The sequence below is a fragment of the Elephas maximus genome, chromosome 5, assembly GCF_024166365.1.
Source record: "Elephas maximus indicus isolate mEleMax1 chromosome 5, mEleMax1 primary haplotype, whole genome shotgun sequence".
Lineage (NCBI taxonomy): Eukaryota > Metazoa > Chordata > Mammalia > Proboscidea > Elephantidae > Elephas > Elephas maximus.
The window spans coordinates 3320588-3343111 of NC_064823.1; the positions used below are offsets into that span (position 1 = coordinate 3320588).

General features: G+C 42.0%; 1 protein-coding gene across 4 annotated transcripts in view; it reads left to right on the forward strand.

Annotated features, from left to right (window-relative positions):
• LOC126076683 (mastermind-like protein 3) overlaps nt 1–22524 on the forward strand; it is a 377776-nt gene that overhangs the window by 335763 nt on the left and 19489 nt on the right. For 3 of the 4 annotated variants that reach the window (XM_049885243.1, XM_049885245.1, XM_049885246.1), the window contains one exon: nt 6506–22524. This exon is cut by the window's right edge and continues 19489 nt beyond it. In XM_049885243.1, the coding sequence (XP_049741200.1) occupies nt 6506–6571 (66 nt within the window). In that variant the 3' untranslated portion in view covers nt 6572–22524. The other variant, XM_049885244.1, reaches the window with a different exon arrangement.

Genomic DNA, 22524 nt, shown 5'->3' on the forward strand with positions numbered 1-22524 from the left:
CAGGTTAGTAGGCAGAGAATTCGAGATTCCCTGAGATCTCTTTAACCCTATCTAATGTTGCCCCTTTTGCTCCCAAACACGTTGATGTCAACTGTAGGAAGAGAGTAAATGAAGTTAGTTGAATTTGGGTTTCAGGAATTGTCATTCAAGATCCTTATTCATCACAAAGTAAAGCCAAAGAGTCATGGTATGAGTAATTTATAATTTTACTGGAGTGTGAATTTGAGACCAGTATGAGGAACAAATGGAGCCCTGGTGGTGCCGTGGTTTAAAATGCTTGGCTACTAACCAAAAGGTTGGCAGTTCGAACCAACTCACCGCTCTACAGGAGAAAGATGTGGCAGTCTACTTCCGTAAAGATTTACAGCCTTGGAAACCCTATGGGTCAGTTCAACTCTGTCCTATAGACTCGCTATGAGTTGGAATCAGACTTGACAGCAGAGGGTTTGGTTTTGGTTTGGTTACGAGGAACAATTCAGACAGTTTGTGAGTGAGCCACACAATGGCCCAGAGTCTGTATCTTCCTTCAGCCTCTGCTTCCCTTCCTGTCATCTCCCTCAGATTAGCTCTTATGCAATGTCGGTTTGTTATTATTCATTATTACTGTTTAGATTTTGCAAATTTTGTTAATTCCATGTCTTACATTATCACACAAGTGATGTCATTGACACCTATGGAGGAAAATTATTTTTGTGACAGATGTTGCTTTAGAAGATTTATAAATTTCTGTGGTCCTGTATTTATCAAATCAGGATCTAAAGGTGTGACCTAAGTGAAATACTCAGTTATAACTTGTTGTATTTTTAGGGGGGAGATTACCTGCTTTTGTAGTGTTTGCAAATTTGGATTCAAGAATGTTTCTAGATACATTCTCCTCAAATGTCAAGGGTTTCCGGTACCAGAAAAATGCATGCTCTGATATTATCACAGAAGGTGAAAGAAAGCCCAGAGATTAGGAGGTAAACACGAGTACCTGGTACACTAACTATAAGTTGTGCATTTGTAGAGCATTTGATATTCTTTCAGAGTGTTAATACAATCACAACATTCCCCATCCTTTTGAGGAAGAAGCAATATTACTGTGTACACATTTTATAGATGAGAAAAAAGACACAAAGAATAGATACCAAAACCAAACGCAGTGCCATCGAGTCAATTCCAACTCATAGCGACCCTATAGGACAGAGTAGAACTGCCCCATCAAGTTTCCAAGGAGCGCCTGGTGGATTTGAACTGCCAACCCTTTGGTTAGCAGCTGTAGCACTTAACCACTGTGCCACCAGGGTTTCCAGAGAATAGATGACTTGCCAAAAATCTTGCAACAAATGAGTATCCAAACCAGGGCTGATGATAGTAAGGATAAGCTACCATATATATTTTTTAAAGCCTGTGTGTCAGACTTTGTGCTAAGCATTTCACAGACATCAACTCCTACCTTCATAGCAATGCTGTAATGGACTATTATTATTATTATTCCCATTTGGTAGAAGAGGAAGCCAAATCTCAGAGGGCTGCTGTGGCCTAAGAAGGATCACATAGCTTATAGCTGGAGCCAGGCTCCAAATTCAGGTTTGCCCTGATGCAGATCCCATGCCTTTCCACTCAGCATTGCTACCTAGGCTGAGATCTCCAGGGTCCTAGTGCAGTGTGCTTTTCACTTTTTATATAGGTATTTAATTCATTCATTCCACCAATATTAAAAGTGCACCTCCTTTTGCCCGCCATTGTGATCTGCGTGGCAGATAGAGAGATAGAGAGATAGTGAAGAGGCATGTCCACTCTTACTCAGCACGTGTCTGGGGATGGTAAACAGCTAGGTGAGTGTAACATGAGTGGCCAGTGGCAAGACCACAGGGCAGCATGGGTGGTCAGGGCAGAGAACAGTGACGTTTGAGCTCCATATCAAAGAATGTAGGAATTTGGCAAAGAGAGGAGAGAGAAGGGATTCCAGTACTGGGAACTGGGTGGCCAGAGGCACAGCAGGGTTTGAAGTGGGGAGGCAGTTGCTGAGAGACAGGAAAGAGTCAGAAGGTGACGGGCCTAACCACTGGACGACCACCAGCTGTTGAGACGATTCCAACTCATAGAGACCCTATGGGCAGAGTAGAACTGTCCCATAGTGTTTCCAAGGAGTGGCTGGTGGATTTGTACTGCCCATTTTTTGGTTAGCAGCTGAGCTCTTAACTACTATGCCACTAGGGCTCCAGCCTAAAACCAGATAGTAAGGACTTAATCCTGGAGTGTAACCAACAGGAGCTCCTAGAAGAGGAGAAGCATGATCACATGTATTCTTGGAAAAAGTAGCTCTGACCACACTGAGGTTGCACTCACACAGGGAGTAAGTATCTGGAGACCACCAGCCGGACTGAGGTCTGCAGGGGGAGCCTGCCCTTTGGAGTTCAACAGACCTTGATTCAAATCAAGATCCACCTTTGTGGGGTGAGGGAAGGGGAAGCAGGGGTTAATGGTGATGCAAATATCACATTGATTAAGGGTAGGATCACACTGCCAATTATTGTAATTGCTATCAATAAGTTTTACACCTGTGAAGTTGAATTGGCAAAAGTTGTGAGATAGATATATTCATAACAATGTCAAAAAATAAAAAAATAAAGAGTAGCTGCTGAGGTTGCTTATGTACAGATACCTCATAGGATTTGGTTTCTTGTTTTTGATGTTTAGGGTCATGGTTACCTAGGACATCCCAGTTAACTGGCCTAATAAAATTTTTAGGGCTTCTGTCTACCTCCTACTTTGTTGGGTACTGCCTAGGGGCTTAAAAGCTTACAAGCGGCCATTCAGCACTCAACAATTAGTCTCTCTGTGCCTGCAGCAAAAGAGGGAGAAGGAGCATTAGTAATGGAAAGGGGAAATGGAATGTGGGGCAAGTTGCCTCCACGAACAGCTGCCTTCTTTGTCATGAGACCAGAAGAACTGAATGGTGCCCGGCTACAATTACTGAACATTTTGATCAAAGATGCTATAGAAGAATCCTGATCAAAAGGGAGAAAATGCAGAGCAGAATTTCAAATTCTCATGGACCCCAGACTCCCTGGAGCCATGAAGGTTGGATGAGCCCCTGAAACTATTGCCCTGAAATAATCTTTAAACCTTAAACCAAAAATATCCCGTATAGTCTTCTTAAAACTGAACAACAGTTTAGCTTAACTAGTAAAAAAAAGTCTACCTCAATCATTAACCTCTTTTAAGAGCTATTTGTATGGGATCAAGCAACTTGAAAGATTAGATGGGAACCTGAGGGGGCAGTGAATTTACGTTAATGGGGGGAACAGCTCAGAAAATGAGGTTGAAAATAGTTGCACAACTTGAAGAATGTAATCAGTGTCACTAAATAGTACATGTACAAACTTGAATTAGTGTATGTTTTACTGTGTCTGTCTCAACGATGATAACAAAATAAATAAAACTAAAAATAATAATGATAATCCACTATGATTAAGCATAAATATGTGTGTGTATAAATACATATATATATATATATAGGTTAGGTGCTACGGCTGCTAACCAAAGGGTCGGCAGTTGGAATCCACCAGGCGCTCCTTGGAAGCTCTGTGGGGCAGTTCAATTCTGTCCTATAGGGTCACTATAAGTTGAAATCGACTCGACGGCACTGGGTTTGGTTTTTGGTTTACACATATATATTTGGGCTTTATATATATGTATATAAAAAATCCACCTTTGCCAACTTTAATCTCAGGCTATTAACTACATCACTATAGGTTTAGTTTCTCTGTCTGTAATGTGGAATTAATAATGCCTATTTTGCTTGATTGTTACAAGACTTATGAGATGTCCAACACCTGGCAGAATTCTTGGCATTGAGCGGACATTCACGCGTATTAAAATAAAAAAACAAATCCATTCCCATCCAGTCGATTCTGACTCAAGGTGACTCCACCTGTTTCAGAGTATAGGGTTTTCGGTGGCTTTAATCTTACAGAAGTAGATTGTCAGACCTTTCTTCCATGATGTTGCACGGTAGATTTGAACCACCAACCTTTTGATTAGTAACCAAGCACAAATTATTTACACCACCCAGGGACTTTCACACATAACTGTTGTTAGGTGCTGTCGAGTCAGTTTTTGATTCGTAATGGCCCAATGTGACAGAGTAGAACTGCCTTCTGGAGTTTTCTTGGCTGTAATCTTTATGGGTCGTTGTGAGTCAGAATTGACTCCACAGCAATGGGTTTGATTCTTTTTACCACCAGGGCTGCTTTCACACATATTAAACCAAAAACCAAACCCAGTGCCGTCGAGTCGATTCCGACTCATAGAGACCCTATAGGACAGGGTAGAACTGCCCCATAGAGTTTCCAAGGAGCTCCTGGCGGATTTGAACTGCCGACCTTTTGGTTACCAGCTGTAGCACTTAACCACTACGCCACCAAGGTATCCTCACACATACGAGTACCCGTAAAATGGTGGAATAGTAATGGAGAGAACATTTTGTATAGTCTGGTTGGCTACAGGAGTTGGGATAGGGTTAGAATACAGAGAGGAGAGTAAGAAGGAAGAGCCAGGGATTATCTAGATTTCTAGCTTGGGAAATTGGATAGTTGGTGTCACAGTGATCCAGCATAAAAAGTATAGGGGAGAGGGCAGACTTGAGGAAAACCAAAACAAACCAAACCTGTTGCCATTGAATCGATCAACTCCTAGCAACCCTATGGGACAGAATAGAACTGCCCCATAGGGTTCCCAAGGCTGTAATCTTTACAGAAGCAGACTGCCACATCTTTCTCTCCCACAGTGGCGGGTGGGTTTGAACCACTGACCTTTCAGTTAGCAGACAAGTGTTTAACCACTGCACCACCAGGGCTTCTGAGACTTGAGGAAGAAGATGGCAGTTTTAGTTTTGCACTCGTCTAGTTTGAGGTACTCACAAGGCAGGGTAGAATGTGCAGCAGGTGTTGGATGTGGGCCTGGAGCTCAGGAGAATATAGTTTTAGGAATCATCAGGATAGTTGGTAGTTGCAACCATAAAAAAAGAAACCAAACCCACTGCCATCTAGTCAATTCTGACTCATAGCTACCCTATAGGACAGGGTAGAACTGCCTCACAGGGTTTCCAAGGAGTGCCTGGCAGATTCGAACTGCTGACCTTCTGATTAGCATCCATAGCACTTAACCACTACGCTACCAGGGTTTCCGTTGCAACTATGGGATTGGTAAAATTATACAGGAAAAGAGAATAAACCAAGGATAGAGCCTTTGCGGGTGCCAACACTTAAAGGATAGTCCGGTAGGGAGGAAGGAAAGGGAGGAGGAAGATAAGAAAAGTATCTAAGAGGGCTGGGGAGAACCAGTCAGGAGTGATGCCCTAAGGTCTGAGAGTGGCCACCAAACACCACAGAGAGGTCAAGTGGTCAAGGGTTGAGAAACGATATATGCATTGCATGTAGTCCTTAGATCAGCCAGGGAAAAGGAGAGGAGGACTGTGTGGCAGAGAGAAGGCCCTGCCTGCTTGCACGGCTGAGAGATGCTGAGAGAGCTGTCCTGCACTGAAGAAGGGAGCGATGTGCTCTCCTCTTAGGGGGAGCCTTCCAGACTTGGCCTAAATGCTTCCTGATCCTAATCCCAAATTGTAGCCTGTTGATCCTGATCCCGAGTTGTACCGTGTTACTTCATTAATAAACCACTTAATTTTAAGTACAGTTCATGAGTTCCGTGAGACGTTACAGCAAATTATTGAACCCAAACAGGGGAGGGAGAGTGCTGAGCAGTGAGAGAGTGGCCAGTGTCAGAGATGGAGTGGTACAGCAGCTTGGAGAACGTGGAAATTTGGGATATATTTAACCTCTGCCTCATAGGAATTGGCTTTGTACTGATTCTTATTTTTGAAGTTATTCGTACAGGAACTTTCTGGAAAATGGCCATGGAAACCTTCTCCTAAATTCCCTCCAGAGAATCTAGCAAACTATCTGCAGAGCGTTTTTGAAAGTTTAATGATATTGCTGAAGTGGTTTTATTCCAGATGCTGGTAGGAAACTATCCTATCTTCCTTCTGACGCTCTGGGGTTACCTTCAGCTTCTGTGTGGGAACAGCTTCTGTATGGACCTTGAGTCCCATGGGATTGCATCCCTCCGCGTCTGCAGCTCCAAGAATTAGTTAGTGGTTCCAGCAACTTGGGCTGGGGCTTCTGAAGTATCTTCGTTGATAAATGAAAATCCTTTGGATAAAACATACGTTTTACACCTTAAATAACAAATGCCTCTTTTCTGGGACTTCATGAGAGGCAGTGTGCAGCAGCCTGAGAATGTGCCTGGTGGACCCTGACCACAGACCCCCTGCTGCCCTCTCCACTCCATCGCTGCTTCTCTACTGAAGCCACGCTCCCCACAGCTGCTCCCCACACATGACTGACTCAAACAGACTCGTTTCTGGGGGGCCTGGGACTCCTCCAGACTCCCCAGTCCTGTGTGGAGCCTTCCCTGGATCGTAAAGACCTTCAAACTGACCTCCCCTCTCTCCTTCCCTCAGGTCAGACTTGCATTGGCCCCTGAAGGCTCTCCCAGCCTATCTGGCTCTCTCTCCACTTTCCGTTAAAACATCCTTTCATGTTTAATACTCTCTTGGTGTCTGCTTCTCGGAAGACCTGAACTAACACACACTACATTTAAGAAGATTAGAGTGAGAATTTTGGTGTTGCACAATGCTGGATTCAAGCTTTAGCTTTCAGCTAACTAAAAGCAAGGTAATTAACCTTTCTATTTGGAAATAATTCTAGTATATTTCTCATAAAATTGCTTTGGCTATTAAATGAGATAATGATTTGTTATGTTTTTGACGTTAACATTATTTTCAGCATTCTTCAAGATGTTCTATTTAAAATAGAGTAGAACCTCTGGTAATATTGGTGTCAGAAGACAAGACTTTTCAAGTTAAAATCAAAGATGTTTTTCCTGTAAGTGCATACCTGGGGACATAATACATGACCTACCTTATTAACAAATATATGGCACCTTGAAATGCTTTTTAAGGTAGTTCGAAGGACTTGGGCTGCCCTTGGATATTGTGGTATTACAGTGTTTTAAGAGACGGCGTAGCAGTAATCCATGAAGGTATCTTCAGAGGTTAGGGATACACCTCAAGCTTCTCTTTAGTTTCACTCTGGTTTCTAGGCTTCAGTTTTGTTCTTGGTGGAGGGATATTTCTCATCATGGAACCCTTCATTACAGATTATATGTCTTCCGATCCAATAATGGTGAATTCAGTCTTACATGTGTTCATTTTCTAAAATCCTCAGTGTCTGGTTGGTCCCCAGTGTCCAGGACATTTTAGCTGGCATATGTGCACCAGTGTTACTGTCACCTAGAAGGCATGGAGTAGCACATACCAACAGAGAAAAGCTGGGATTTTGACAGAATAGTCAGTAATAGAGAGACTGTTTGAATATTACCCTAAAACGGCAGGCAATACGTGTGTCACCTTCTCAAACCTTCCCTAGGGTTTCATATTTCAGAACACAGCTTTCCTTTCAGTGATTTTTATTGAGTATAAGCTAGCTGTGTGGGATGCAAAGAAACATGTGACATGGTCTTAGCATTCGAGAAACGTGCAATAAATTCATTTTTAAATGAAGTCTCATAATTTGACCGAATGGAATAATTTCCACTGGCCCTGCAAATAAAGGAGCCACGAGTCATCTGGCAGCGCAGTCATAGTTCTTCTTCCCTGACCCACATTTTTATGAATGACTTAAAGTTATAAAGGGCAGATTTATCAAACTGGACATGACATGAAGCTTGGAGAAACAATGAATACAGTACATTCAAGGAAGGAATGAAGATCTTCATAGTTTGGAGTACTGGGCAGAACCTACCCAAATAAAGTGTATCAAGAACAAATGAAAGGCTTTTCCAGTTACTGTGTTACTTTAGACAGGTTACTTAACGTATGTCTTTGTTCCATCAGGTATAAAATAGCAACAGTGGCAGCACCGTAGGGTTGGTGTCAGTATTAAAATCAGTGCATGTAAAGTGTTTACCATGCCTGGCACGTGGTAGGTGCTAAGGAATTGTAGCTAGTACTCCTATCTGTTTGCAGTTACCTTGATGGAAATATATGGTAATCCAAACAAGGGAAGGAACGGTCCACAGTTATTCGCACTTGTCAGATCACATTACGCATGATGTGTCCAGTGAATGCCACACTTTAAGAGAGAGAGATAGAGAAACTGGATTGAGTTCAGGGGAAAGAGTAGCCATGATGGTGAGAAAACTAAAATCATATTATATGTTGAAAGGTTAAAAGAACTGAGTATATTTACCCTGAAGAGAAGACTCAGGTAGTACATAATAGCATTTTCTAATATTTGAAAGGTTCTCATATTGTAGACAGTTTAGATTTATTCCCTACCCAGGGGCCAAAGGTGGCCATTGAAGAAAGACAAATTTTGGCTCAATATGAGAAAGAATTCTCTAATAGTCAGAGCTGCTCAGGGGTGGTAACACCTGCCTCGGGAGGAAAGGAGGTCCTTGTCACTGAAAGTGATCATAGGCCAAACAGCCACTTGATGAATTGTTAGGTAGACCAGATGATCTTTAGTGCCCATCAATCTCTGGAATTCTCTGATTCTGAGAATAAATGGGGCTATTTTCATCTAGACAATAGGCAAGAAAACCTATTCTCAATATATTGGTTTATCATATACCAAAGAAGAAGATCCATGAACACCAGCTCAGAATCTGATGATGGCAGCTTTCCTGTCAGGTTCGCTGGGGGATGGGTGTAGAAGGCTGGGGGCCTCCACTGTCTTTCAGAGCTGGCACTCCCATTGCCAGTCTCCTGGCTTCGTTGGGTGTGTGTGGGCCCTCTAGCTTAAAAACAGACCTTCCTTTTGGCTAGATGTATGCACCAAATATGGAGTGGCTCAACAGATCGTTTATTGCTTATCTTTATTAATCTCTTTTAAACCTCTTGCTGCCTCAGCCAGCAGTAAACCAGTTGCAGAGGTTAAGTTGGCTCCCCACTCTTCTCTCTTTTGGTACTGAATGTCACCGATATTTGTGTTTCCTGTTGGCTTTGGGTTCTGTTTGTTGTTTAAAATTATAAAACCTCATTATGCTTATGCTAATTATTTATCTTCTTAGATGCTGTGTTTTCATGACTTTTTGTTATTTGGATTTTCCTTCATTCTTTTACTATTAGGATTTAGGATTTGAAACCACATAGACACTCTCAGAGTTCTGCCGCCCCTTTGTGTATTTTTATTTATTGCTGCCTTGAGCATTTGCCAATATTACAAAATAGCACACAGATAGGGTTTACTAGTTACAGTCTCCTAAAAATTAAAAATTATATTCTTCAATAAAAGCAAATGACTGTAATTGTTGACTTACATTCTTCTGGTGGGTGAATGGGGCACCAGAATTCTCCAGTACTTTTCCCAGAGCCACAAAGTTTAGAGTTGAAAGATAGATACTTTTCTCTGAGGCACAAGCATTTCACAGCTTACGGGCAGCTTTAGCTCCAACTCCAGCACTTCATGGCTTCACGGAACTTGGACAAGAGGCTTTACTTCAACCTTTAACTTCCTGCCTATAACATATCAGGAAGAACGCCTTCATTTACTTTCTGGTCACTGGCAATTGACTCTTTGAACACTACCTGCTCATTCTGATTTCCTGGTATCTGTCTGAAAGCCGCTTTCTTTGTGGTATCTTAAACTGGAAGAGAGAGTTAAGGTCAGTCGCTGCTCATGCCCGTCTGAGTTCCCTACATTGCAGGTCCTTCTAATCAACCTTTTCCAACAGAGACTCCTTCTCTGACTCCTCTTCTGTATTTCATTTGAATTTGAAGTTCACAAATGGTCAAAGTTATGTGGCATCTTCTTGCTTTAGAATATTCTTTGACTACCCTTACAGGCACCCAGGTCAATCTACACATTTTCCATAAGATACCTATTCCTTGTGGGATTTTCTGTCCGTTCATTCCACGTACTGAATACCTACCAAGTGCCTCCCACTGTGCTAGGTAGGAATGAGGGAGATAAAGATATTGACATTGCCCTCTAGGCTTTTGTAGTCTAGTAGGGAGATAGATACACAGTTGCAATGCAGTGTGAAATGAGCTGAGATACTGGTACACCCAGGGGCACCTGGAGTCCCGAAGGCAGTGATGGGAATGGAGTCAATATATAGTAGACCTCCTGGAAGAAGGGAGATCCAAACTGTCCCGAAGGATAAGTAGGAGTTTTCCAGAACTTTCACTTGAAATGTATGTGTTAAGTGCCATCAAGTTGGCTGTGACTCATAGCGACCCTGTTTACAACAGAGCGAAACACTGCCCGGTCCTGTGCCACCCTCGGAATCGTTGCTATGTTTGAGCCCATTGTTGCAGCCACTGTGTCAGTCCATCTCCTTGAGGCTCTTCCTCTTTTTCGCTGACCCTCTATTTTACCATTCGTTTGAAATAAAACATTTTTCATAAGGAATTTTTATTAGGAAGCATATAACGGTTTCCCCATAATGAGTTTATTTTGTTTTCCTGTGGTCTTATAAAATTTTTGTACTGCCATATGAAAACAACAGCTTAGAAAGAAGGGGTTTGCAGTATAGTCTCCACAAGCCAGAACTAGTCTCCTGCTCTCCAAAGGATATCACACCTTTGATGCCTCTGATAAAGATGAGATAATATATACAAAAGCACTTCCTAAAGAGAGCCATACAAATGTAAGGATTTAGGACTAGCAGACATCCTTTTTGGAATATTTTTCCACTCCTTACAAATTCTCTGGTCATTTTAAACCTGAAGAACTGAAATGCTTTGGAAATGTGAAGCAAAGAACTCTCAGCAATGCCTGTAGACATGGAATAAGATGATAAATCTAGTCTACGTGTTGAAAAACAGGAGGAAAATAGAGAGAGGCCTTTCAAAAATGGCTTTAGCTGTAAAACATGCCTGAAGCCATTTTGTTTGGGCGTTTTTTTTTTTCCTAATAATAAACTTTTTATTCTGACATTGTTTCATCTTTTTACATGAAATACTTTGGATCTCACCACAGCTTCGTTCCTTTCAGACTTCCTAAAGTGTCAGACCCCAAGATTTATTATCCACCAGCATGTAGCACAGAATGAAGTTCATATGCAAATAGAGCGAGGACAGAATTGCTTAACATGTGACACCCACTTCAGCTACACCCCATGCATTCTCTGGTGAGTCTTCTAGAAACCTCAGACATCTCAGCATGCCCAGCTCTACTGGTCAGAGGAAGAGTCTACGACACAGAGCCACCCTCAGGCCCAAATCCATTTATTTAGAATTGAAAGTGGATCCAGGTTAGTGATTAAACAGGCTTGAGTCCCTTTTTCCTGGGTGACAGTACATAGATGGTTTAGGAAACAGAGGGAGACTGTGAGGAGGTGTTGAGGAAGATCACAGTAATACTGTTAAGGCTCAGATTCCACCTTGAGGGTAGGACCCTAGAAGCACAGGACAGTCTTCCAGTGAAATTGGTCTGATAGCTACATGCTGCTGGAGAGACCTCTTAGGTGACAAAGTACCAAGTATTGTACTCTACGACACAGAGCAGGCCTTGTTCCCTAAACAGCATTCAGCTCTGAGAAGTAATCTTGAGCACTGAGTGGGACTACCCTCTGGACAAAGATCTCTTGGACTGGAAACCATGGTTTTGCTCTCTGCTATCGCCACCAAACCCAAACCAGTATTGAGTGAGTCATATGCAGCTTGGGGTTATCCATGAAAATATTCCTCACCATTAATTTAGCAGATTGAGAAATGGTTGTATGCACTACACTGCTCTGTCAGTTAACATCATTGAGTTCTGTCAACCTAGAAGGGACCTTAGAGCTCATCCAGTCCACTCAACAGATGACCATCCTTAGGCCACATGAGGCACCAGAGTTAGCATAGAAAGTGGAGGAGGGGCAATGTGTAATAGTGGCAAAAAGATTAGGGTTATAGTCCATATTTGGCCATTAATTAGAGCCTTGTAGATTTGAGCAAGCTACTATACTTCTCTGGCTCTCAGTTTTCTCACTGGGAACTGAGGAAATTATAAATCTGTGTCTGTCTGTATGGTTAATATAGCCTGTGATGTAGCTGATAGAACCAGGGTGAAGGTTGATATGTTGCCGGTCCAACTCAAATATCAAATGACAGCAAGCCCCTAGGTAATCAGGATCTTAGAACTGCTTTCTGTGGTTCAGGGAGAGACCATGTATAAACTTAGAAGGACAAGTGTCACTTCTCCATTTCCCATCAGTGACCCGTGAGTTGTGCACTCAAGAGGTCTCTCTAAGGTCAGTTTTATGCAGGAACAGCCCTTCACCCTCCTTGAATAAATAGCTGTTCACAAGTGCCCATTGTTTGAAATGATCACAGTCCGCAAGCATAACCACGTTTTCCTGTTAATCTCAAGAGGAACCCTAAAGCCATGTACACAACATCCACTTTCTGCTCCAGAGCCTGAGCCAGTGTACCCACACAGCCTATCTCAGTTATTCTTTACATTAGTCCCACATTGCCAACTGTGAACATGGATCCTCTGTTTGAAAAATGGAAGTAATGAGCTGAACTTTTATATGTTGGTTCTCCATGTTTAGCAAGAGAAAGAGCTGAAGACGTTCTATATTAAGACATTTAGTTTCTTTTTCTTCCTCTTCCTTTTTATCCCATGTTTCTTTCCAAGCTCCAGTGTTTACGGCATTCAGTATTAGCAACATAAAGTGAATCTTCAGAGCTAAAGGGAGCAGACTTTCCTTTGAGGAGCCTCAAAAAAGCCCAGGAGAGCAAGAAAATAGTCCAAGTGGCATTTTGTTGTTGTTGTTGTTGTTAGGTGCCGTCGAGTCAGTTCCAACTCATAGCGACCCCATGCACAACAGAATGAAACACTGCCTGGTCTTGCGCCATCCTTACAGTCGTCGTTATGCTTGAGCTCATTGTTGCAGCCACTGTGTCAGTCCACCTCGTTGAGGGTCTTCCTCTTTTCCGCTGACCCTGTACTCTGCCAAGCATGATGTCCTTCTCCAGGGACTCTTCCTTCCTGACAACATGTCCAAAGTATGTAAGACGCAGTCTCGCCACCCTTGCCTCTAAGGAGCATTCTGGCCACACTTCTTCCAAGACAGATTTGTTCGTTCTTTTGGCAGTCCATGGTATATTCAATATTCTTTGCCAACACCACAATTCAAAGGTGTCAACTCTTTTTCGGTCTTCCTTATTCATTGTCCAGCTTTCACATGCATATGATGTGATTGAAAATACCATGGCTTGGGTCAGGTGCACCTTAGTCTTCACGGTGACATCTTTGCTCTTCAACACTTTGAAGAGGTCCTTTGCAGCAGATTTGCCCAATGCAATGTGTCTTTTGATTTCTTGACTGCTGCTTCCATGGCTGTTGATGTGGATCCAAGGGAAATGAAATCCTCGACAACTTCAATCTTTTCTCCGTTTATCATGATGTTGCTCACTGGTCCAGTTGTGAGGATTTTTGTTTTCTTTATGTTGAGGTGTAATCCATACTGAAGGCTGTGGTCTTTGATCTTCATTAGTTAAGTGCTTCAAGCCCTCTTCACTTTCAGCAAGCAAGGTTGTGTCATCTGCATGACGCAGGTTGTTAATGAGTCTTCCTCCAATCCTAACGCCCGGTACTTCTTCATATAGTCCAGCTTCTCGGATTATTTGTTCAGCATACAGATTAAATAGGTATGGCGAAAGAATACAACCCTGACGCACACCTTCCCTGACTTTAAACCAATCAGTATCCCCTTGTTCTGTCCGAACAACTGCCTCTTGATCTATGTAAAGGTTCCTCATGAGCACAATTAAGTGTTCTGGAATTCCCACGCTTCGCAGTGTTATCCATAGTTTGTTATGATCCACACAGCCAAATGCCTTTGCATAATCAATAAAACACAGGTAAACATCCTTCTGGTATTCTCTGCTTTCGGCCAGGATCCATCTGACACCAGCAATGATACCCCTGGTTCCACGTCCTCTTCTGAAACCGGCCTGAATTTCTGGCAGTTCCCTGTCAATATACTGCTGCAGCTGCTTTTGAATGCTCTTCAGCAGAATTTTGCTTGCGTGTGATATTAATGATATTGTTCTGTAATTTCCACATTCGGTTGGATCACCTTTCTTGGGAATAGGCATAAATATGGATCTGTTCCAGTCAGTTGGCCAGAAAGCTGTCTTCCATATTTCTTGGCATAGACGAGTGAGCACCTCCATCACTGCATCTGTTTGTTGAAACATCTCAGTTGATATTCCATTAATTCCTGGAGCCTTGTTTTTCGCCAATGCCTTCAGAGCAGCTTGGACTTCTTCCTTCAGTACCATCGGTTCCTGATCATATGCCACCTCTTGAAATGGTTGAACATCAACTAATTCTTTTTGGTATAAAGACTCTGTATATTCCATCTTCTTTTGATGCTGCCTGCATCATTTAATATTTTCCCCCATGGAATCCTTCACTATTGCAACTCGAGGCTTGAATCTTTTCTTCAGTTCTTTCAGCTCGAGAAACGCCAAACGTGTTCTTCCCTTTTGGTTTTCCATTTCCAGCTCTCTGCACATGTCATTATAATACTTTATTTTGTCTTCTCGAGAAGCCCTTTGAAATCTTCTGTTCAGTTCTTTTACTTCATCAATTCTTCCTTTTGCTTTAGCTGCTCGACGCTCAAGAGCAAGTTTCAGAGTCTCCTCTGACACCCACCTTGGTCTTTTCTTTCTTTCCTGTCTTTTCAGTGACCTCTTGCTTTCTTCATGGATGATGTCCTTGATGTCATTCCACGACTCGTCTGGTCTTCGGTCACTAGTGTTCAATGTGTCAAATCTATTCTTGAGATGGTCTCTAAATTCAGGTGGGATATACTCAAGGTCATATTTTGGCTCTCGTGGACTTGCTCTGATGTTCTTCAGTTTCAGCTTGAACTTGCACATGAGCAATTGATGGTCTGCTCCACAGTCGGCCCCTGGCCTTGTTCTGACTGATGATATTGAGCTTTTCCATCGTCTCTTTCCACAGATGTAGTCGATTTGATTTCTGTGTGTCCCATCTGGCGAGGTCCGTGTGTGTAGCGGCATTTTAAGTCCATCGCATTAAGCGTGCGAGCCCGTGTCAGCCCTGTTGTTGCTGTTGCATCGGCTGTGCCTCATGGCGATCGTATGTATAACAGATCAAAACGTTGCCTGGTCCTGCACCACCTTCGTGATTATTGGTGTGTTGGAGTCCGTTGTGATAGCTGACCTAGACCACAGATACACAGTCCCCCAAAGGAAGTCAGAGTGTAATAACTACAATGTTCTGTATCTGAAAAGAGGTTGGCCTTCAGTTGCTGGCCCTGGTCAATTCTAGATGCCCCAGGGGCAAGTTTACAGGATTAAAGATCTTCCTTGGTACCTTCAGAAAGAAAGCAGTTGAAGGGACAGTGCCTGAAAAAAGAATGTAATTAAGAAGGTCCTAGAACTCAAGTTGTCAAAGTGATTCTTAAGAGTCCAAAGAAATTTCATCAAAAATTACCATAATGTCCCAGTTTTCTAGAAAGAGACTCTTAACATAGGTGTAATTCTCTCTTTTCTTTCTCTCCATCTCTCAAATAAGTCTTCTGAACACAGGTATATGTGTACATCAAAAGTGGCCCCCAGGCTTTACTCTCAACAATCATGTGGGAAGCAAAGAAAATACATATGGTGGAGGTTTGCACCAGTGCTCGCCATTGAAAGTACAACCTAGCTTATCTCGTGGGCTCATAGAAAGGTTTGGACAAGACCATTTAATCGATCATCCAAACCAGGACACTTGTGAGAGTGAAAAGGACACTAACGAAAGGGATCTCCAGGACAACCATTATAAACCAGAGCAAACCCAAAAAAACCAAACCCATTGCCGTCGTGTCGATTCCCACTCATAGTGGCCCTATAGGACGGTAGAACTGCCCCATATGGTTTCCAACCCACTCAGTAGTGGCCCTGTAAGACAGTAGAACTGCCCCATGTGGTTTCCAAGGAGCACCTAGAGGATTCAAACTGCTGACCTTTTGGTTAGCAGCCATAGCACTTAAGCACTACACCACCTGGGTTTCCACAAGCCAGAACAGTCCTGGGCAAATAAGGATGTTTGGCCACCCTAATTATGTACAGTGACCTGAGCTGGATGAATGGAGAATGCGAAGACAGCAATAATGGCTTGAAACTATCTTCTAGGATTTTGTTTTGCCATTGCTTAAATGTTTACATCTTCTTTTACACAGAATCATATAGAAACTTAAATTTCATAAAATACTGCTCACTGTTTTATTTAATTTTTCTGGTCCTGATAACCAGCTATTAAACTAGCTGTACAGCGTTTAGAGGGAAAAAGAAAGGGGAGCTGAATCTAAATAAAATTGGGTTTTAAGAATTTAAGCAAACTGAAGACATGGTGTACAATACCAGTAGTTATCTCCATGTGTAAATCTCACATAAGTCACGTAACATACGTGCTTTACATATAGTGCAAATGACTGTATGTATAGTTTGTTTCTAGTAAGCATACTGAGCCATGTCTTCTTACAAGGTAGTTTTTTTCTGTAATGTCTATACATGTGTCAAATGTTATTAAAAATGTTAACAATGACAGAAAAATAGCTGTTCAGAATTGTATGTAAAATTGTAAGGTAACACATGGAAGCACAAGTGAACCATAAAGGAGTATTTTGATAGGATAGAGGAAACAGGACAAATTAGAAGCTGAATAGTTAAGTTACAGAGGGTCTCATTTGGGTTAAAAATAGCCTGTACTTCAGGGTTTTGTTGCCATCAGGTATAGTATTGTTATGATTCCAGTCATTTTCAGGTTCAAAATTTAAAACTATTCTTTCCTAATAAAGCTCCTTTTGCCTTCATCAGTGTTCATCCCTGCTGTTTGTCCTTCCTCTGAACAAACCCATGATATAAGCCTTTAACTACAGAGAGCCAAACCCAGATGCACAGTTTAACCAGTTTATCAGCCATGAGGTCAGACCTTTCCTTATTTTCTCCCTGTTTCTTCTAGCCTCAGAATCCGGACGCTCCTTTCAGTGTATTTGCTATAATCTTCTTCTACAGGAAGTTTCTAGGGACTAATAGTCAAGCGGTTAATATCATTTCCTTTTAACCACTTAATCACTGGTCTGGAGAACAAATAGAATCCTATTATAAAATAACAAATCTAAGTTTTTGTTCCCACACACACACGTTTGAATTACACAAGGAAGTTCAAGTGTATCTGGGTTTGCTCTCCATACTACATGTGTTTGTTCCTTGTTTTTACCTTTCCTGTAATCAGGATAGTCATAAAACAAAACAAAACCCGTTACTGTCGAGTTGATTCGGACTCATAGCAACCCTGTAGGACAGAGTAGAACTGGCCTATAGGGTTTCTAAGGAGCGCCTGGTGGATTTGAACTGCTGATCTTTTGGTTAGCAGCCATAGCTTTTAACCACTACACCAGCAGGGTTTCCAGGATAGTCATATATACTATTAAATATGTATCCGTTTGAAAAAAGACGGTATGAATGCATAATAAAAGAAACAGTACAATTTCGTAGCTTTTAAATAGATGTGTCAGGAAGGGCATTACCAGAAAAGGAGAGCAGAGAAAAAGAGAGCATAGATATTGCTGAGCAGGAAAGAAAAAAGAGAAACAAGAAAGAAACGGGTACATCCTAGCAGGTTGAAACTGCGGGCATTTTTCAGTTCAGCTGTTTATAATCTCAGCCACAATTACTGGCCAAAGAATACTTTCAGTGTAATTTCCCAGCGTAAAGTGTGTCCCTTTTCTGATCACCATACCCTTTCTATTGGATTTTCTTTAAAAATTGACTTACCTTTTTTCTAGTCTTAGAGGAAAAGGCAGGTCTTACTTCCTACTTCTACAATTTGGACAAAACTTATTCTGTTCTTTTCTTTTGTGTTTGGGTTGGGTTATGCCTATATCTCAAAGAATCCATTTTTTAATTAGTCAAAATTTTATCATGACATCATCGCTTTGCTTTGTTCAGGATTTTTTTTAATTAATTTTTGTCTTATTACAAAAACAATGTATGTTTATTGTGGAAAATATAATGCAGACACTCAAAATTGAAGCACCTAAAAATAACCACTGTCAAAATTGCTGGTATGGTCAATTTTTTTTTTTTTTTAATGTTGAAGGGGCTAAGTTTTGAGGGGCGGATTCTGCTCATTTGAACATCGTTGTATTTGTAGATGCATGTATTTCACGCATTAGCACTGCTGGATCTATATGATAGAATGATTTTTTTAACGACTGCAATATTTAGCCAGAAAATATCTAACATATGCAGCTTGTGCCTCGGCTTTAACGCTGCCCTGGTGAGAAGCAGCCTTCGAGGCTGTCATTCTGTGCACACACACAGACATCCATCCATCATGAATATTTAAAATTCAGTCATTAGGTGCTGCAGCCACGCTGGCAGTGTATTTGTTGCAACTGATCAGCCACTAATGGTTTAAAAACTTAGAAATTGAGGGCTGCTTTGTCAATGGAAGAGGATTATTCCAAGCCACTGAAGCTCCCTGTCAGAATGGAAAAGTGTATTAAAAGCTATGGGATTGCACACCCCAGGGTCACTTACAATATACAACTTACTAAGCACACATGCTTTGGAGAAAAACAGATCAAATGGATGAGACTGGAGAGCCCTGAAATAGTTTCCCACCCAGATGAAACAATCCACCAAATCAATAAGCAAACAGACAGACAAACACATCAAACTCTGTTTCTTGGGGAGACCCACGTAGACGGAGGCTTCTGGTGAAGAGCACCCGGCGCTTTGTGGCCTGCACTTGGAGCTCCAGTTACCCCGTTCCTTCACCAGGTGAGCTCTCCTCCTCGACTCAGCCTTTCACAGGACAAGCAGCTGTGTAGTTGCCTGTCAGCAGAATCAGGTGACATATATTGTCTCCGTGATCATGGGTTTGGTGATCAGCAGAGGGCCATGGCTAGAAAGCATTTTTGATGATTTTCTCTCCTGTGCTTAATTCGAACAGTCCTAGCGCTTTTTTTAGCGCTAGCCATAATGCTATGAGGTAGTTCTACTCTGTCCAGTAGGGTCACTATGAGTCCGAATCGACTCGAAGGCAACGGGTAGTGCTAGCCACAGCATTTTGTTTCTTAATCAATTACCATGTCTCTAAATCATATTTAAAGGGTTTGTAGAGAGGCCTAAGGAGCCCTGGTGGTGCGATGATTAAGCACCCCACTGCTGACTGAAGGGTCGGTGGTTCAAGCCCACCAGCGGCTCCACGGAAGAAAAGACCCATAAAGATTACAGCCTAGAAAACCCTTTGGGGCAGTTCTGCTCTGTCATATAGGGTCACTATAAGTCGAAATCGACTCCACAGCACACAACAACAATGTACAGAGAGGTCTAGAAAATGTGCTCTTGCTCGCACCCCCCCCCCCACTGCCCCATGACTGAGCTGTCAGAAGTCTCTGAGAGAGAATTACAGCCTCAGGTGTGCCTGGAAACATCTTTAAAACAAGCATTAGCTAAATCCTGTGACTCTTGCAGAACTCATTTTTAAAAATGTTTTTATGATTTGCTCACCACACTGAAGCAGTGAGTGAGCTTGTTCTTTCCACCCTGCCCTCGGCACGCAGCCGTCCACACAACCACTCACCTGGATCAACAGCGATCTATATTAACCTTGAAGAAAAAAAAAAAAAAACACCATATATAGTGTTCTAATTTTACACAATCTGAAAATGGAGGAAGGAAGGAGGGAGAAAGGGAAAGGAAAAGGAGGGAGAGAGGGAGGAAGAAAGAGGGAGGGATTTGTTAAGTAGTGAAATTTATACCGATTTGTAAGTCAGTTAGAGCTCAGTTCCATTCCCTCATCTCTGGCCTGCCTTTTCATAGATGCAGAAAATCCTGAGTGTGAACTGTGAAAATCTTATTGAATGATGTGAGAAAAAGCAGATCCTCCAGTCTCATTACACTGTGGTGGGCCCCCTCCTGTCTCCACCTTTGTGCTATCAAAGAACTGTGACATGGATTAGTAGTTTCACAGGGAAACCCATACCATTTTCCTCCAAAATATCAAAATTAATCACCTTGATTTTCTGAATTACAGGATATCCTGAGACAGGAATGCAATCAGTATTTTTAAGTCTGAAGGACTAGACTAGAACCAAAAAACATTTAAATGAAGTTGTTTTAAAGGCTAACTGTAGAGAAGAAGCTCTATCTAGAAACAAAAAGTCATATAGGCTAATGGCCATTTTTCATACCTCTTTAAATATAAAATAATATTTAAAAACTCTTAGTAATAGATCATTTCTTAAACTCTTCTCCTTACAGATAAAAATGCCTAGTTTGGGGAAACTAGTCTGGCTAGTAAAATAAAAATAAGATACAGTGCTAGTTTATTATAATTTGTAACTCAGTTGACAAGGTTCCCAACAATCTGCAGGAAGGGAAATTAAGGCACAAAATGATCTATCAAGGCTTGCATGGATCAGTTGTGAAGTTCGGGGCAAAGCCGCTAGCTCCTAATTTTTTTTTGTCACTGTGAAGCTGTCACAAATAAGTATAAGAAAATCTGCTTGGAGCATTTCAAACCCTGTGCATTCTCTGTTCATATGGATTTTGGGATTTTTCCCCTACTCTCAAAAATATTTTCTAGACTAAGAGGTTAAAGATCAACATTATCCCAAAAAACCTTACTCTGACTCAAAATTTACTTAACTAACTAATTTTACAACTGCACAGATTCAATCTCTTCAGCAAATAGAAATCATTTTCAAAATGACCTACCTATGGATTTATTCAGTTTGTATTTCAGAATTATCATAACATGGGGCATAGGGAGACGGTGGTACCAATGAAACTATTGTGTACCATCACCACAGATTTATAAATAGGTCTACGAAATGGATAAGAAGTCACTTATCATCTGAAATGCTCTTTAGTTTAAAGCAAGCAGCTGTTTCAAATCCAAAGATACTGAGATGAGTAAAATTATTCAAAGTAGGTTCCTGCTTTGTCGTGATCTCGAGCCAGTCTAACTCCTGTATCATTACTGTGTGAGAGTTTGGCACAGTCATGAAAAGAACATGGACGCTAATTGAAACTCTCTGACATCTGTACCGTTCAGAAATGGACTTGCTATGCAGCAAAATATGGTTTCCTTGCACTTGTTTAATTTTTGTAACTTCAGTTCCTACCTGGGTATCTCTGGATTCAGAATCCTGACCTTGAAAAAATTCTCTATTTTCATTCCTGATGTATATGCCTTTTCCCATTGTACACCCGGTATACTCTGTGTAGGACCACCGTGTGTCTTATTCCTTCCCCACTTCGTAGGATAGGCTTTGTTTCTTATCCCCTGCGTACACAGTCTTCTGATCCCTATCATCAGGATTAGATCCTAAGTGATTGGTGGAGCCTTTAGGTTTGAGTGACTGTTGGACTGCAAAATCAACACCCATTTAAAAAAAAGCCGCTGTTGAGTCCAGTCCAACTCCTGGGGACCCCGTGTGTTCGGGCAGAACCGTGCTCACAGGACTTCCAGCGGCTGGTTTCCCAGAGGTAGATCTCCAGAGCTTTCTTCTGAGGTATCTTGGGGTGGGCTTGAACCTCCAGGCTCTGGGTTACCAGCCAGACGTATTAACCCTTTGCACCACCTCTTCCTAAAACAAACAAACGAAAAGCCTTTTTCAGGAGAAAAGCAATATTGACCACACAGTTAAAGAAGGAAAGGCAGGTAACTAGTGTGATCCAGAACAGGACTAAGCCAGCAACAGCCCAGCCCTCTGGCCTCTGGGCAGTGGGTCCCGCCTCTCTGCTCACCAAGTCACCGATCTCTCTGCTTTCTTATCTTTTTGTCCAACTTCATGTCATTCCACTATTGATGACCCACACATTCCGGCTGCTTTCCCACAGTTCCCCTATCTCATCCACACTGTCAAAGCCAGGCCCTCGACAGCATGTGAAGAAGAGAAATGTGGTTGTGATGGTGAGGAGAGTAGCCTGTGACTGAGGAACAGGGATTTTACAAGAGGCTAAGGAGACAGTTAAGAGCAGTACATGCTGGTCTGACAGCCCAGTTGTCACGACTGACTTCAGAATGTGTTGGCAGTGATTCTGAAGCCAGTAGTAAAAGTATCAGGTCTTAAGGGATTAAAAATTTCACCAGTGGCCTAGTCTTAGCAAAGGAGTATGCCCAGCTTGGTATTATCAATGCCCACATCATACCTGTACCTAATGAACAAGACAAAGACACCAGAATGCCACCAACATCTAAACAGTGGCACGTAATTGATTTTAATCTTAGTTCAACAGTGCGACCAGAAGGATGTTTCAGTTACCACCACCATATGGGACACTGAGTGTCTGATTAGTAGGGATGTTCCTGTTTTCCATTCTTTCAAGCAGCTACTCATTATTCTGTAAGTTGTTGCGTCTGTTGATGACATTGTGCCCGAACAGGCTCAAAGAGTACGCAGAGATACTTGAAGGTGCTTGAGGTACAGCCAGAGCATGGCAGA